Source organism: Mastomys coucha, unplaced genomic scaffold (assembly GCF_008632895.1).
Source record: "Mastomys coucha isolate ucsf_1 unplaced genomic scaffold, UCSF_Mcou_1 pScaffold10, whole genome shotgun sequence".
Classification (NCBI taxonomy): domain Eukaryota; kingdom Metazoa; phylum Chordata; class Mammalia; order Rodentia; family Muridae; genus Mastomys; species Mastomys coucha.
The window spans coordinates 4992018-5005753 of record NW_022196892.1 but is presented as its reverse complement, the minus strand read 5'-3'; the positions used below and the strand labels follow the sequence as shown (position 1 = coordinate 5005753).

Sequence of the window (13736 nt, the reverse complement as noted above, 5' to 3'; positions counted from 1 at the left end):
GGGGATCTACTATATATAATGGGCACTGTCACTAAAGAAGTAGACTGTTTTAACCCTACAGTCTTTAGTTCATGTATCCATCACTGCAAGGAGACAAAGTACCTTATGAGACACTGTATCTCTAACTAATAAACTCTGTTCCTCCTCAGGCTTTTATCTACTCTCCTTCTACCAAATCTTCGCAACTATCTATAGGCTATGTATTTTCAGTAAACCATACGACAAGCTCTGGCATCTTTCTCAACACATCAATGGCTGGAACTTGGTACTAAGTGGGCTTTTCCTCAGTCATATCTATCCCTCATGTGATATTTCAGGGGCTGGCAGTTCGCTTGCTGGAATCAAAGATGGTCAGGTTATTTAAGGGCTAATTGGAGTGTGTCTCTCTCTCCTGGATGCTTCTCTTCCTTGGCTTAGCTATGCCTGCAGAGGAATTCTCTTTTTTTGTTTTTCTGCAGTCACATTTAACTCTCTTTCTGGAAGCCAAGTGGAATTAATTGTGTAAACATGAGCAATGGTAATTGGGTAAATGAAGTTGGAAACCAAGGTATGATGTTTTTGTTTTGCTTTGTGAGGAAAAAAAATGGGAAGCTTGTTTTTCTATGGTGGCAAACCTTACAGTAAAAATTCTGGACAGAGAGTTGGCAGGAAGGAATTTAGGAATTTTTCCCCAGGACTCATTGAGTTGAAACATGTGTCTGATGCCTCACAGGTTACAGATTAACCAGTCTGTTCTGTGTTGTGGTGAACACCAGATCAAGTACTTTGATACATATAATCAGTTACTAGGTGTAAATGAGCATAGAGTTTCCATGAGAATTCCACAGTAAGGTAACAAACGTTCACCACATGAGCCATGAAGATGCGTGACGGAGATGTCCCTGACTTTACAGAATGCTCTTTGCAATGTGCCTTTTTAAAATAACGAAAGGATGAGGCTTTCTTTAAATAACTTCATTTATTTTAAAATGATTTCTACTAATTCTGTGGTCATATGATCTTTCCCAAAGAATTCAAATTAAGAGAAACTTATAAAGACTATTTCTAGTTGTGTGCTAAAAAACACAGAGATAGTCCAGCAAGGTCAGTCTTGAAGACCCCCCCACAAGTCTTGCTTTGCCAGAACATGGCATTTATTCATGATCTTGATCCCCTTTTCTAAAAATGTCACTATAATTGTATTTTCTCTGTACCTCAGTAAAATTCACTTCCCCAGCTGAAAATCCATGCAAACCCAGAAGCAGACCTGGCAAAGGAATGTCTCTTACCACTCAGATCATTCTCTAAACCAGAACTATTAGAAAGAAGAAGGCCCGAAGTTAATGAGACACTCATTAAAGAGAGAATTGTAGACGCTGCTGATAGTCTGCTTGTGTGGAAGAAGAGACTATTGTCAAAGGACGTTTGAAGCGCTGATATTGTAAACCACATGACAGATGGGTCAAGTGCTGATTACGGTATTCTAACATTTGGAATAGCGAGTAACATATTCGATAAGCTGGCAAGTTTTTATATATGATTCAACCCACAATATAAAAGCCATGAGAATTCCAAATTGAAAATAATTAAATGAGCTGGAAACAATCAGATACCACACATTCCCCCCCCCCCCATGACAGATTTTGACATGTTGAAATTCCACAAAGGGAGCATGAATATTCCCTAGCTCACTTGAACTAATGACGGCCTTTTATCTGCTCTTGCAAAGCAATTAACTTCAGCCTTCTCACAATTTGGAAGTTAACAGTGACCATTTGTAGGCACTTTGACTTGAGGAAGACCTATCCCATGCCTTGTTTGATTTGTTCTAGTCAGCAATCCTGTCAAATACAGGAAAAATTCTTGACTCTGTCTCATTCATATGATAAGAAACCAGATCACAGAGGGTACAAAATTAGTTACGAAGCGAGTAGTCTATGAAGGATAAGAATCCACATCACCAGCCATTCATGCACCATACTCTGTCTCTGGTCACATGGAGGGGAGAATCTGTTAATGACCTGTGCGTGTTCTTCGTGATACAAACATATATCTTCTTTTGGTCGCTGATACAGGAATTGTATCATTCATGTTTGTTCATCTTGATGGAGCATCGTTTTTTGCCTTTGGCCTCTGAGTGTCTGGGTAGGGTGTGGTGAGATGCTGGTTAGAGTCCTTGCCAAATCCCATCACACCTCCAGGACACCAAGGCAATGCCGAGGGAGCAGCATCTCTGGTTGCCGTTTGTCACGTTTGCTTGTCAGGGTGTTCTTTTCAGAGTTCCTTGTCACTTGTCACTCTTTGTGAAAGTCACTTTGTCTCCTTACTTTTTTTTCTGCCTCTCTCCTACCTGAACAGCTCCCCAGCCAGCTCCTGAGCCTCCTTCTTTATTCACACAATTGCAGACCAGCATGTTATCTCAGAGGCTCGCAGGCATGCCTAGGCCAATATCAAGTACTGTAAACCTTCTATCTTCTGTCACTTAGCTTTCTAGCTTTCTAGCTTAGTTGGCTTTTCTGTTCACTCTTGAAATTCTGTTTCAGTTTTGAATACTAAGCTGAGGCCCAGGCTCTCAAGTGTGATGTCGTAGGTTTTGAGATACTCAGAAGAAAGCATTTATTTCCAAATGTCCACATATTTTTTTTTTTTTGTCTAGCAATGTCTGACATATGCAACATTTTCAAATCTCAATGTCAGCACAAAATAACATTGTTGTTGCATAACATTTTGCATGACGGTTTTTCCTATGTTATGAGCTTCAATTCTGTTGAACGAACTGTCTCCTAACTATACTGTATTTTCGGTTCTTTTTCCATCAGTGCTCCAGCTACTGCAAAATTGGGATGAGGGTAGGAATATCTCAGTACATTTTATGACGGCAGAGGGGACCAATGAGCCAGATTCATTTCTAAACAAAACTTCTTTGTACCCTTTGGGGAATGGGTTGCTGAAGGCTTTTACACAGTATTTTCTTTAAAGACAACATCCTACAGAATTCATAGCTAGTATAGTTTTTGCCATTACATTAGCAAATCAGCTGTTTGAGCAAATAGGGAAAAAGTAGCTGTGCCTTACCGAAGTGACTTAAGCTACAGATAATGGAGTCACAACTAATTAGCAATAAGTAGAAGTTGAGCTACATGAGTTAATTGACAGTCAAGTACTCTAGATTAAAGGCTCATAACCCACGTACTTCAGTGGTCACATGTTAAAGTCAAATTGCACAAGGTTTATTAAACATACTGTCGATATATATATATATATATATATATAATACATACCAGGCATACACATACCTGTGTACATTTGCACACACTCATCAATGACTGCATGCACATGTACACATTATGTGTATCTATTGCTGTTTATTGTAGTCAATCAAAAAGTCTTGCATTAAGAAAAATCACAGATCTTCAGGCAGTCCTTACTTAAGCATTTTGTATTTCTTAAAACAAAAAAAAGCATTTGTACTTCATAGGGAAATGTGAATAAAAATACTGGTGGGAATAATTTTATTTCTATCTCTGATGTCACATACAGTCAGAATTACCTTGATTTGGTTAGTATTTCATCCAAAAGGACAATGCTTTCTATTTTGAAAGTGAGAGATTTCAAAGATGTGGTTCAAGTGGGATTTCCTGCAGATCTGTATAATGTGCAGGCTTGTCTGATTATAAAAAAAAATGTGTGTACATGTGTGATGTATGTATGTGGATGTATGTGTTGAATGGGTAATAAGCATAGGATAAGGAATTTGCAAATTGATGTGTAAATGTGAATATAAACTAATGAAAAGTAGCCACTGTGCATATTTACTATCAAAATGCAAATCCCTCACTCTATGCATAGTACCCAAACATATATACGCAGTATGTTTGTAGAAGTGCTGGAAAGTCTACTAATGAAATTTTGATAGTCTACTTGTAAAAATTACAAACAGGTCAGGTGTCCTCAAAATATAGAAGTCAATCTTGCCTCTCATTTTTTTCCAAGAATGTTTTCTCTAGACCAGGCCATCAGCTGTTAGCAGATGACCTCCCACATCTGTTGACGAGGTGTTGGCTGTCCTTAAGCTACACTGAAAACTCCCCAAAACTCCTACATTCAAGCTCCAACAAGTTCTATCCACCTTTCCCCTCAGCTAGGATAGAGATAAAAATGATATTATTGACCACATACAGAAAGTCCATCTCCATACCCACAATTGTCTAATTGAACTGAAATTTAAAATCATCTGATTTGGTCCCATTTATCCGTCTTATCTCCCAGGGGATAAAACATTCCCCTTTGCACAATGTTTTATGGAATTTGTTTTCTATATTAAATTCTAAATACTAATGATACGTGTCACTTGAGAAATGCCTACCTTTTTAAAGTAGCTATTTTCTATCCTTATATTTAAATACAATCACTCCAAAAATAAGTTAGTATGGAGTATTAAGAAATTCTATTTAGTGCTGGGGATATAGTTCAATAGTAAGAAAATTGCCTACCATGTGTGAAGCCCTTGATTCAACCCCCAGCACCATGAAAAAGAAAAAAAAAATGAAAAGAAATTATATTTAGCAAGGCACATTCTGATACCCTAAACTGAATCAGCCAAGAAACAACACTGTCCACATGTGTGAGATTAGGGTGTGGCGGAGGCAAGAGTTCTGTTCCTGTTAAAATATAGGTTATAGCCCTGTAATACCCTCTCCCTAACACCCTTTAATAACCTGCCCTGAACTTCTACATAAACACCAAAGAATGTTTCGTTTTCTTCTCATATTTTCCCTGGGTGACTTGAAACCAAGAGGCCTTGAATGTTCATCTCTAAAGTGAACATCGAGTACCCAGTCAACGCGTAGGCCTGAAATAAAAACAATGTCATCCTGTTGAACAGTTAGTGGCCCACATAGAAAATAAACCGTGCCAATCAATAGGAAGCCTGGGGTCTACCGCCCCATGTCAGGTAGGAGGAGCACAATGTAGAGAGTGATCTGAGGTAGTCCATGTATGCTGTCTTTAAAGAATGTGTGTACAAAACGCCACTAAATTACCACGGGCTATTGTAGACCTCACATTAGCTCCATCTGCAACTCGGGAGCTGGAGTACTGTTCTCGTAAGTGTATCATAATGACAATGACAAGGTGGCTTTATGGTTTGCTCACTTAACATTTGCATGAACCTTTTTTTTTGTTTAAATATATTTTGATAACCATTCAGAATTTCTCACCCACTAGTTCTATTGGCCACAAAACTAGCCTGCTGCTTTCGTTGAATCTTACCACAAATTCTTATACTCCAGAAAATGTAGGCCGCTTAATCACTCCCGCCAAAAAGCTCGAAGACACAATCCGTCTCGCTGAACTAGTCATTGAAGTACTGCAACAAAACGAGGAGCATCATGCTGAGGTGAGCAGGCACAGGGGGAGATGCCGCAGTGTCCCTTAGCTGAGGTGCCAGCACAGTCTGCAGCCGCCTGGTTGTGAACGAGATGCCTTAACTTGCGTTTTCTTTAATTGGGCTGAAGGGAATGAAGGTAGAAGTTTTGGAAGGAGGCGTCTTTAGAAGGTTGTCTAAGTGACCAAGAGGTGGTTGTATGTTGTCCATTTCAGCCTAAGTTTTCAGATGTTTCTCTGAACACGGGACTGAGGTGAGTGTAACTCAAGGCTCTGTGGCATCTGGCACAGAGCACAGACGCATTATCCAGACACACAGAAAACTCTACGGTCTTTTGTGGTTGTTTTGTTGCCAGCACTGTTGTTCTGATTGGTTCTTTGGTGTGTGGACCCTAGGTCATTTTTTTTGTTGTTATTTTTTTTAGTTTGAGCTTTTCTCTGTATCTTAATCTGATTATGCAGTCCTTTTCCTTTTATAACCTTAGATTGCCCAGGTTGCTGAGCACAGTGACAGAGACAATAATAAGTCTATGCTGTTTGACTCGTCATTTCTGTGACACAAACCCAGATAAATATAGCTTTCTTCATTGTGTTTTGACAGACCACTATTAAAATGATTTTGAAGGAATTATAAATGGAAGGACTTCAAAACCAACTAGATGCCAAACCTATAAGGACGTAAACACCCCCCAAAGCTTCCAGGGAAGAGCTAGAGAATTAAAGTCCGAAACTGCTCCAAATTTGAACTTTAAAATCATTTCTCTCAACATAACCTGGTTTTTAAAATTACGCTAACTCTCCCTCTTCCTTTACATTCATATTTACAGAGAGGGGAAGAAGGGGATGTCTGTAAAAGTGACTTCTTAGGCACCTAAAACAACCCTTCCCATAACTAAGAAAATATTGACAGATTGTGAAATGATATATCATACACTGTAAACCCAGCCATCCCAACTAATGCTGATTGCATATTGAAATTTCCTCCCTGTTTCTCTACTGTTCCGGTCAACCTTGGCTGATCGTGGCAGGGGAAAGAGGTATGTGACTCAACCGAATGAAGTAGCCACCTGCTCTCATACTCTGTGCATGCCCTGGTAGTACCATGTCTTCTAATGGGATTTTCCTGGTGCTCCTGCTTTCTAACACTGACCCCAGGAATGTAACAGCAACTTCCAGTGGACTGCTTGTGACATGGGTGACCCTCCACAGCAGGGCAAATGTGGGGTAATTCTCTTGTGCGTGCATGAAGCAATGATAGACTTATGAGGACTGCGGTTACATCCTGACACACGCCTCTCACCTGCCTTGATTCTGTCCCTGGCCTGTCATAGTTTCCTGTGTCCGTCTGTATTTACCTTTGTTACAGAAGAGGAGTTCCAAGCTTAGTAACCAGTAGCCCCTTGGAGTGATACTAACCTTTTTCTACAGCTGTCTGTATGTGAGTCATATATACAGTATTTATATATAGAGAGAGTGTCGAAGAATCCTGTATTCCCTGAAGACCCTCTGTGAATGGGGGGAAGAACCATGAATGGGTGTCACTTGCCCATATAGCACTTAGCAATGGACACATAGCCTGGAGAGAAAAGGAGTGCCAAGTAGTACCCCCAACCACACAAACTTAAGAGTAACTTCCAGACAGATGCGAGGAAGTTGGGTTGCACTTTTTTTCTTCCCCTCTTATTTTGTAAGATACTCTTTTTAGATTGAGGGGTTAGAGGTTCCAGTGATGATGAGTTTCTTCTTTCTGGGTGTCTTCAAAATCATGTCTTGGGACTTGAGGGATTCTGGTCTGCCTTTCCCGGCTTTGAGAGGTAAAGGCTTGATCATGTGCACCTGTTTGTGAAGCCATGGCTATGAAGAGGATGGTTCCTTCCAGTCGCAGCTGTGCATTTAAGTGAATAACAGAAGAAGTAAATGGCAGACATACTTGGTTGGTAATCAAGCTACTCTCAAGGCTACTCCCAGATCACAGAAACTGTGTATGATCCTTGGTCACACCAAAGAAGCACCACCATACCAAAGAAATCCCAGCACTGCAAAATAAAAATATGTATTTTTAAACCCAACTTCCAAAGAAGGCACTTCTTTTTACCTTTTCTAAAAGTTTTGGGTTTTGGGCAAATATCAATCATCATCCTAGTAACAATCACTCGTAAGAAATGTTTCCATCTTGCAGATTTAGAAGTCATACAGAGTAAACAAACATGGTGACTTTAATCTTGTTCTCAACCCTGGTTTTTTAAATTATTAATAAAAAAAACCTCAAATGTAAATAAAGAAAATATCCAATAAAATAAAAAAAAACCCTCAGCATATTTTAGATTCCCCAAAACCAAAAATTATTTTAGGTAAACGTACAGGATTACCCATCATGAGATCTCATGACTTAATCAGACCTACCCATTGGGCATCTCCTATCTACTGATCTCTGAGTCAAGGAATTTAGTGTTCCTTAAAAGACAATGAGAAATAAAATGTCCTGGGCCATGGAGGGATAAGGTACACAGCAGCCAGAGCTTAGGATCCAGAGCAGAGAAGTTTGGGCTTGAATTCTAGCCCCAACATGTTCATCATGTGAGTGTGATCTAGTTACTTAACCCAGCCGGATGGTCGCTGGTAAGATGGAAGGTGACATTAAGCAAAGGGTCAAAGGATATTGTGCCTGACACATGGTAAGCACTCTACAAAGTTTAGCTATTGTTATATGAAGAAAATGATTCCCAAGAAACCAAAATATCTGTTGATTTTTTTAAAGTTGATTTCTAGGTGAAAAATACATAATGGCTGAGAACCAATGGACTGAGTTGGAAGGAGAGGGGATCCTCTCCCAGGAGGAGTGGGCTCATCCTGAAAAATACCCGACCTGTCCTCAGTTGCTGCGTGCAGATAATGCTACCTGAAGCATCTCACAGAAATTTGAATTCTCATGTTTGGTGCCAGCTCCCTAACTGGAATCTCTAGGGAGTTATAGAACATTGGTCTCTTTCAAAAGCTGCCCAGGTGATTCCTGTGTGTAGCCAAGTCACTAACTAGGGTATAATGAAAAAGGTTGACTTAACATAACACATTGTACACTTTTTCTTCCTGAAAGGACAAGAATTTGTTTGCCCTGAACTCACTTTCTGGATGCCCCAATAAGCTTTGACAACTTAAAAAGGCACTAAAACCTAAATATGGATCTTAACTATTGTGGCCATACTATTTGTGGATACCTCACAGATAAAAGTAACAATAGACCTGCCCTTCTGCCCCCCCATAAAAAAAACCTCATCTTTTTAAAAGCTATTTTAAGTTCCAGTATAGTAAATGTCCCAAGAGAGAAATGTTTCTCCTCAGCCAAGAGTCCATCCTTCCCTTACCATTCATTCACACATGCTGTGTGTGGAAGTTGGTGTCATGTTTTGCTCTCGTATGCAGGAGAATTTTCTTCTCAGAACCTGACCTACTCATAAGCACACAAATTTATTCTTTATGTGCTCCCCATTCCCAATCTCTCTCTATGTATATGTATGTATATGTATATATGTATTGTGGTGCATAGAGGGGTACATATATACATGTTAGTTTGTGTCCAAAATATATAATGTGTTCAGTGTAGTGAATTGTACCCCCTAAAGCACGCAGCTTTTGTCTTTGAATAATAAAAGACATCTCGGGTAAGTATTTATACTCTAGTGTGTAACTCCATATTTCCTATGGAAAAGGTTACTGAACCTTTAGATGCCTTTGAACATATATTACTTCATGAGCAAAAGTGGTTCTCACCTACCGGATGCAACCTAAAATAAAGAATAGCTTTTGCTCAGCACAGCTATTCAGATTGTTCATCTGATCAAAATGATCCTTTAACTGTTTTAGTTATTCCTAACCTCTCTAGACTCTTTACTCACTTTTTCAGAGAGTGCTAAAAAGAAAGACCTTGGTTTTTATTTCTTCATTCACTGTACCAGCCTCCCTAGCGATAATACTTCTCTTTGTAGGGCTCCCAGTCTGTCCAGGCTTTATGACTACTACTGCAGAAACTAAGAGTTGCTTAGTAACAAATTACCTGGGACCTGGTTCTCTACAGAGGAGAGATACTTCATTCCCCATGGTCTCCTGCTTACGAGTTCTTTAAATTAAAAACATAAGACCCACAACTGCAGTTGGGCTTAATTTCATACATTTTGACTGTGTTTTGGTTTTATTTGGCTTTCTGTTTTTATTCCTTGTCATCCTAGAACAAAGTTGTATATGGGAACATAATGCAGTCTTCCCTGACATATCTTCTTGGCCATGCCCTAAAGATGTAACATTGACCAATCAACTGAAGAATAAGTGCCGGCCAACTTGCTGTGCATTGCTGAACTTTACAGATACCCTGGATGAGGAGAGAAGAGTCACCCTGTATAGGCTCAGGGCTGTGGATAGGATTCTCTGCCTAAATGGCAGCAGGCTGCAAAAACTGACTCAGAGAGAAGAAGGATTCCTTCCTCTGCTGGCCTGTCAATGGAGCAAGGCTCATGCCCCAGGGCTCTCATCTCCAGGTGGTAAAGCTACAATAAAACCTCATTAATTCAGGGCAAATACTTATAATCTGGGATGACTTGGTTGCATCTATGGCTATTTTCATTTTTCTTAAGTTAAATAGTTAGCATAACACCAACACTGTGGTAATTGAGAAGTTTTTTTCTTGTAACTTGGAGGCATGCAGTTCTTAGACCTACAAAGTTAAACCTCCCATCTTTTAACTAACAGGCCAGTTTATCAACAAATACTTAGAAGTTGGAAATAATTTTAAGCATTCTGATAATTCACATACTAAACTCACTCTGTGAATGCCATCTACTTTAGTCCCAATTACAGGCTGCTTTCAAAAACAATAAAATATCTCTAGAAAATCCAACTAACAGAACAGCTTCTCCCCACTCCCATTGCTCTGAATCAGTGAGGTTTTACTGTATAGTACAATGGAAACAGCAGGTGTCTAGTTCCAGCCAAGCCATCCTTAAAGAATGGTACATGACTTGATTTTTTCCATTTAATTTGCAAACCAGCCACATGTTGATAAAGGAGAAGTAAGTAATATGAAATCTCATGAAAGAAGAGAGGTAGACCCTCTGTTCTGCCTCCTAGTGGCTGTTAGAATCCCCCTCCAATAATAGATTCTCACAGAAGAGCTTGGCCATTGAACAAACCCTTCCATGTATAGAACTATTTCCATAATCATCCTTCATATTTCCAAACACTTTCCCATCTTTTTTGGTGAATGCTCCGGAAAGTGTTTCCAGTGTGAATACTTTACAGCATTGAGTGGGGAGTGGGGGGGGACAAGGAAAGGCTGGCAATGTTTGTTTTTCTGCTCTCTTTGAAATCAGCAAAACAGGGCCTGTTGACAACACCACTCATTCTGCATGCCCCCTGCCAGAAACGATTAGCTTACATGCATGCATGCCTTTGAACTGCATTCACATCTGGCCCAGGCTGATGTGAATGTCACCCCTGAGACCCTGCACAATGATTTCCAAGGGCTCATGTGCATGAAAATGAGTTACTTCACTGATATTTTTTGGTTTTCAATGTACATATGTCTAAGCCCCACAGAAGTAAGTTCTAACCTTATTCCATATTCCCTAGGCTAAGCCTGATATTTCCTCTAGACCAGAAGCAAAAAGCAAAGGCTCCCTACTGAGACAGACTTTTTACTCAATAGTGCTGTAGTAATTCTAATAATGGCTTGCTTTGACTTAGATTGAGTGAGGAGTAATGTTTCCAGGGTTTAGGAAAACTGGAATTGCTGGGGTTCAAAGAGACCATAGACAAGTAATCCCCAGATAGAGAAATGGAAACATACAGTAATTGCAAATTTTCAAGTTAGACCAGCAGAAAACCCATAAACACAGTGAAGAAACTCCCAAATTCTACACCTTAGAGCAAGAACTAGCTAGCAGCAATGACACAGAGCATGACCCAAGCCTACTGAGTTATTGTAAATTGAGCAGAAGTTCAATGTCTGACACTCCTACAGCCATGACCTCTGACCTCTGGGTCAGGAGCAAGGCTTTCTTACACAGAGTAGTGCCTTGGACACTAAGAGGCCCACTCATATCCAAACTGCTGTTCTCTTTACAATAAAGTGACCACGCCCCGCTGGACGTACAGCCAGTCTTGAATAGTGAGGGTTGGAGCATGCGCCCTTCGTCCTGAGGGGACACTGATCCCCTCTCTGTCTATTGTTTTTCTGCCACATTCCAAAGGCCTTTGCGTGGTGGTCAGACTTAATGGTGGAGCATGCGGAGACGTTCCTGTCACTCTTTGCAGTGGACATGGATGCAGCATTAGAGGTGCAACCCCCAGACACGTGGGACAGTTTCCCACTCTTCCAGCTGCTGAATGACTTTCTCCGGACAGACTGTATGTATCTCCCTGGACTATTGGCCTTTCCTGAATAGTATGCAGATAAACTTGTTGCTAAGATATCTTCATTTCATATAGACTGTGGGTTAGATAAAGCTCCTCTTTGTTTTACTGTTATAAATATACATATACACATACACACTACACACACATATATGCACGTACATGCATATATATGTACATACATACACACACACTCCACAGATACATACACACACTACACACATACACTCACACAAACTACACCTCACACACACCCTTCATACACACACACATACATACACACTCCACATACACACAAACCCTAAACATACACCCAAACTACACTCCACACACACCCTTTGTACACATACCACATACGCATATATACATCTACACTATACACAGAGAGAGAGAGAGAGAGAGAGAGAGAGAGAGAGAGAGAAAGAGAGAGAAAGAGAGAGAAAGAAATACTTAACTGTGGATAGCAATTCTCTTTCCTGTCTTTGAGAAGAACCCAAGAGCCATGTGGGTATTCATTTCTTGTGTTTTATTACTCTCCAGAAAATTGGTTAGCTTAACCTCTTTAAGCTTTTTAATTTTTATCAGATAATACTTCCTAGATGAAAGATACCTCTGGCCAAATTACACTACAAGCATCTTGTAGCCATAAAGCTGTCCTTCTTACAGGAGGGTGATAAAAGAGGGGAGGAGACAAGGAACATTTTTTTCTTTCTGGTACTTAGTCAGCAGAAGAGAAGTAAGAGAAACCATGTACAAATGCTGTGGGTTGATGCTTTTCATAGAAATGCACACATGGGCAACATGACTTTGGTTCACATTTCCCTTCCACTCACATTCAAGTATGAGTTTCCATGCAGTTCTTGTTTTTGTCTTTTTGTTTCTTTCAGTCTCCTTTGAAGCAGGGTGTTGTATATAGAAGACAATACTCTCTGTGTGTACACTGTACTGCGATAAAATTGCTGTGGGTTCTGACTGAGATTTTGCTTATCTATTCTAGATAATCTGTGCAACGGAAAGTTTCACAAACACCTGCAAGACCTGTTCGCCCCACTTGTTGTTAGATATGTGGATCTGATGGAGTCCTCCATTGCACAATCTATCCACAGGGGCTTTGAGCGGGAGTCATGGGAACCAGTCAAGTAAGGAAAACTGCTTTTAATACCATCGGAATTGGGGTACAAGTCCATATAGAAATGGATTAATGGTGGCACATGGCTATCATGTTAGTGTGAATAGAAAGCAAGCACTGTTTTATTTCTTATCATAGTACTAGTGGCTTCCCTGCCAGGATGGGATAGGGAGAGGGGTAAAAGTATGTTTTTATGAATTGAAACCTTTGTGTTACAAAAGATACAGAGGATTGAGGGATGTAACTATGGGTGTGGTATTTATTCTGTTCATCTTATTAAATGCTACTTCCCACAGTGTTTTCCATAAGGTCCTCAGCACAGGGGAAGCCCTGACCACAATATACAAGTTTTTATAGGTTGCACATCCCACAGAAAAAATCATGGGGATCCTGTATGTTGTAAGCCTGTTACTATCCACCACTGCTGGGCAACCTCAGCTATTGAGTGTGTTTGGAAGACCCAGAGACTTCTCTGCTGCCAGAGGAGCAGGCTGTGCTTGTGGATTGCCAAGCGCCAGTCCCAAATATCCAGGAATTGACACCCCTATATGGAGGTTGTATGATATGGTTTGAAAAGTTCTAGTAAAGCCTGGCTCTGCCTTTGCCCTGGTAGACTCTAGTTGTTTGGGCACACCACCACCACTACTACTTCTCTAACAGATGAGTTTATACTCTGCAGCACTTTATATCTTTGAGATGTACCAACCTAGAACAAAACAGGCATATTTGCTAGAATGTTTAGGAAGCCCAGACCTTTTCTCTCAGTTGGAAAGAACTCAAGGGTCTTTCCTCAATACAGAAGCCTTTTCTGAAGTAGGTTTCTAAATGAATGTTTCTCTAA

General features: G+C 40.2%; 1 protein-coding gene across 29 annotated transcripts in view; it reads left to right on the top strand.

Moving 5' to 3' along the window:
• Cadps (calcium dependent secretion activator) overlaps window positions 1–13736 on the top strand; it is a 470401-nt gene that overhangs the window by 361732 nt on the left and 94933 nt on the right. For 12 of the 29 annotated variants that reach the window (XM_031345056.1, XM_031344954.1, XM_031345032.1 and 9 more), the window contains 4 exons: window positions 5271–5377; window positions 10404–10424; window positions 11604–11760; window positions 12764–12905. In XM_031345056.1, coding sequence (XP_031200916.1) covers window positions 5271–5377; window positions 10404–10424; window positions 11604–11760; window positions 12764–12905 — 427 coding nt within the window. Of the gene's footprint in view, window positions 1–5270; window positions 5378–6392; window positions 6402–10403; window positions 10425–11603; window positions 11761–12763; window positions 12906–13736 lie in introns of all 29 variants that reach the window. The other 17 variants (XM_031345016.1, XM_031345048.1, XM_031344978.1 and 14 more) reach the window with 2 other exon arrangements.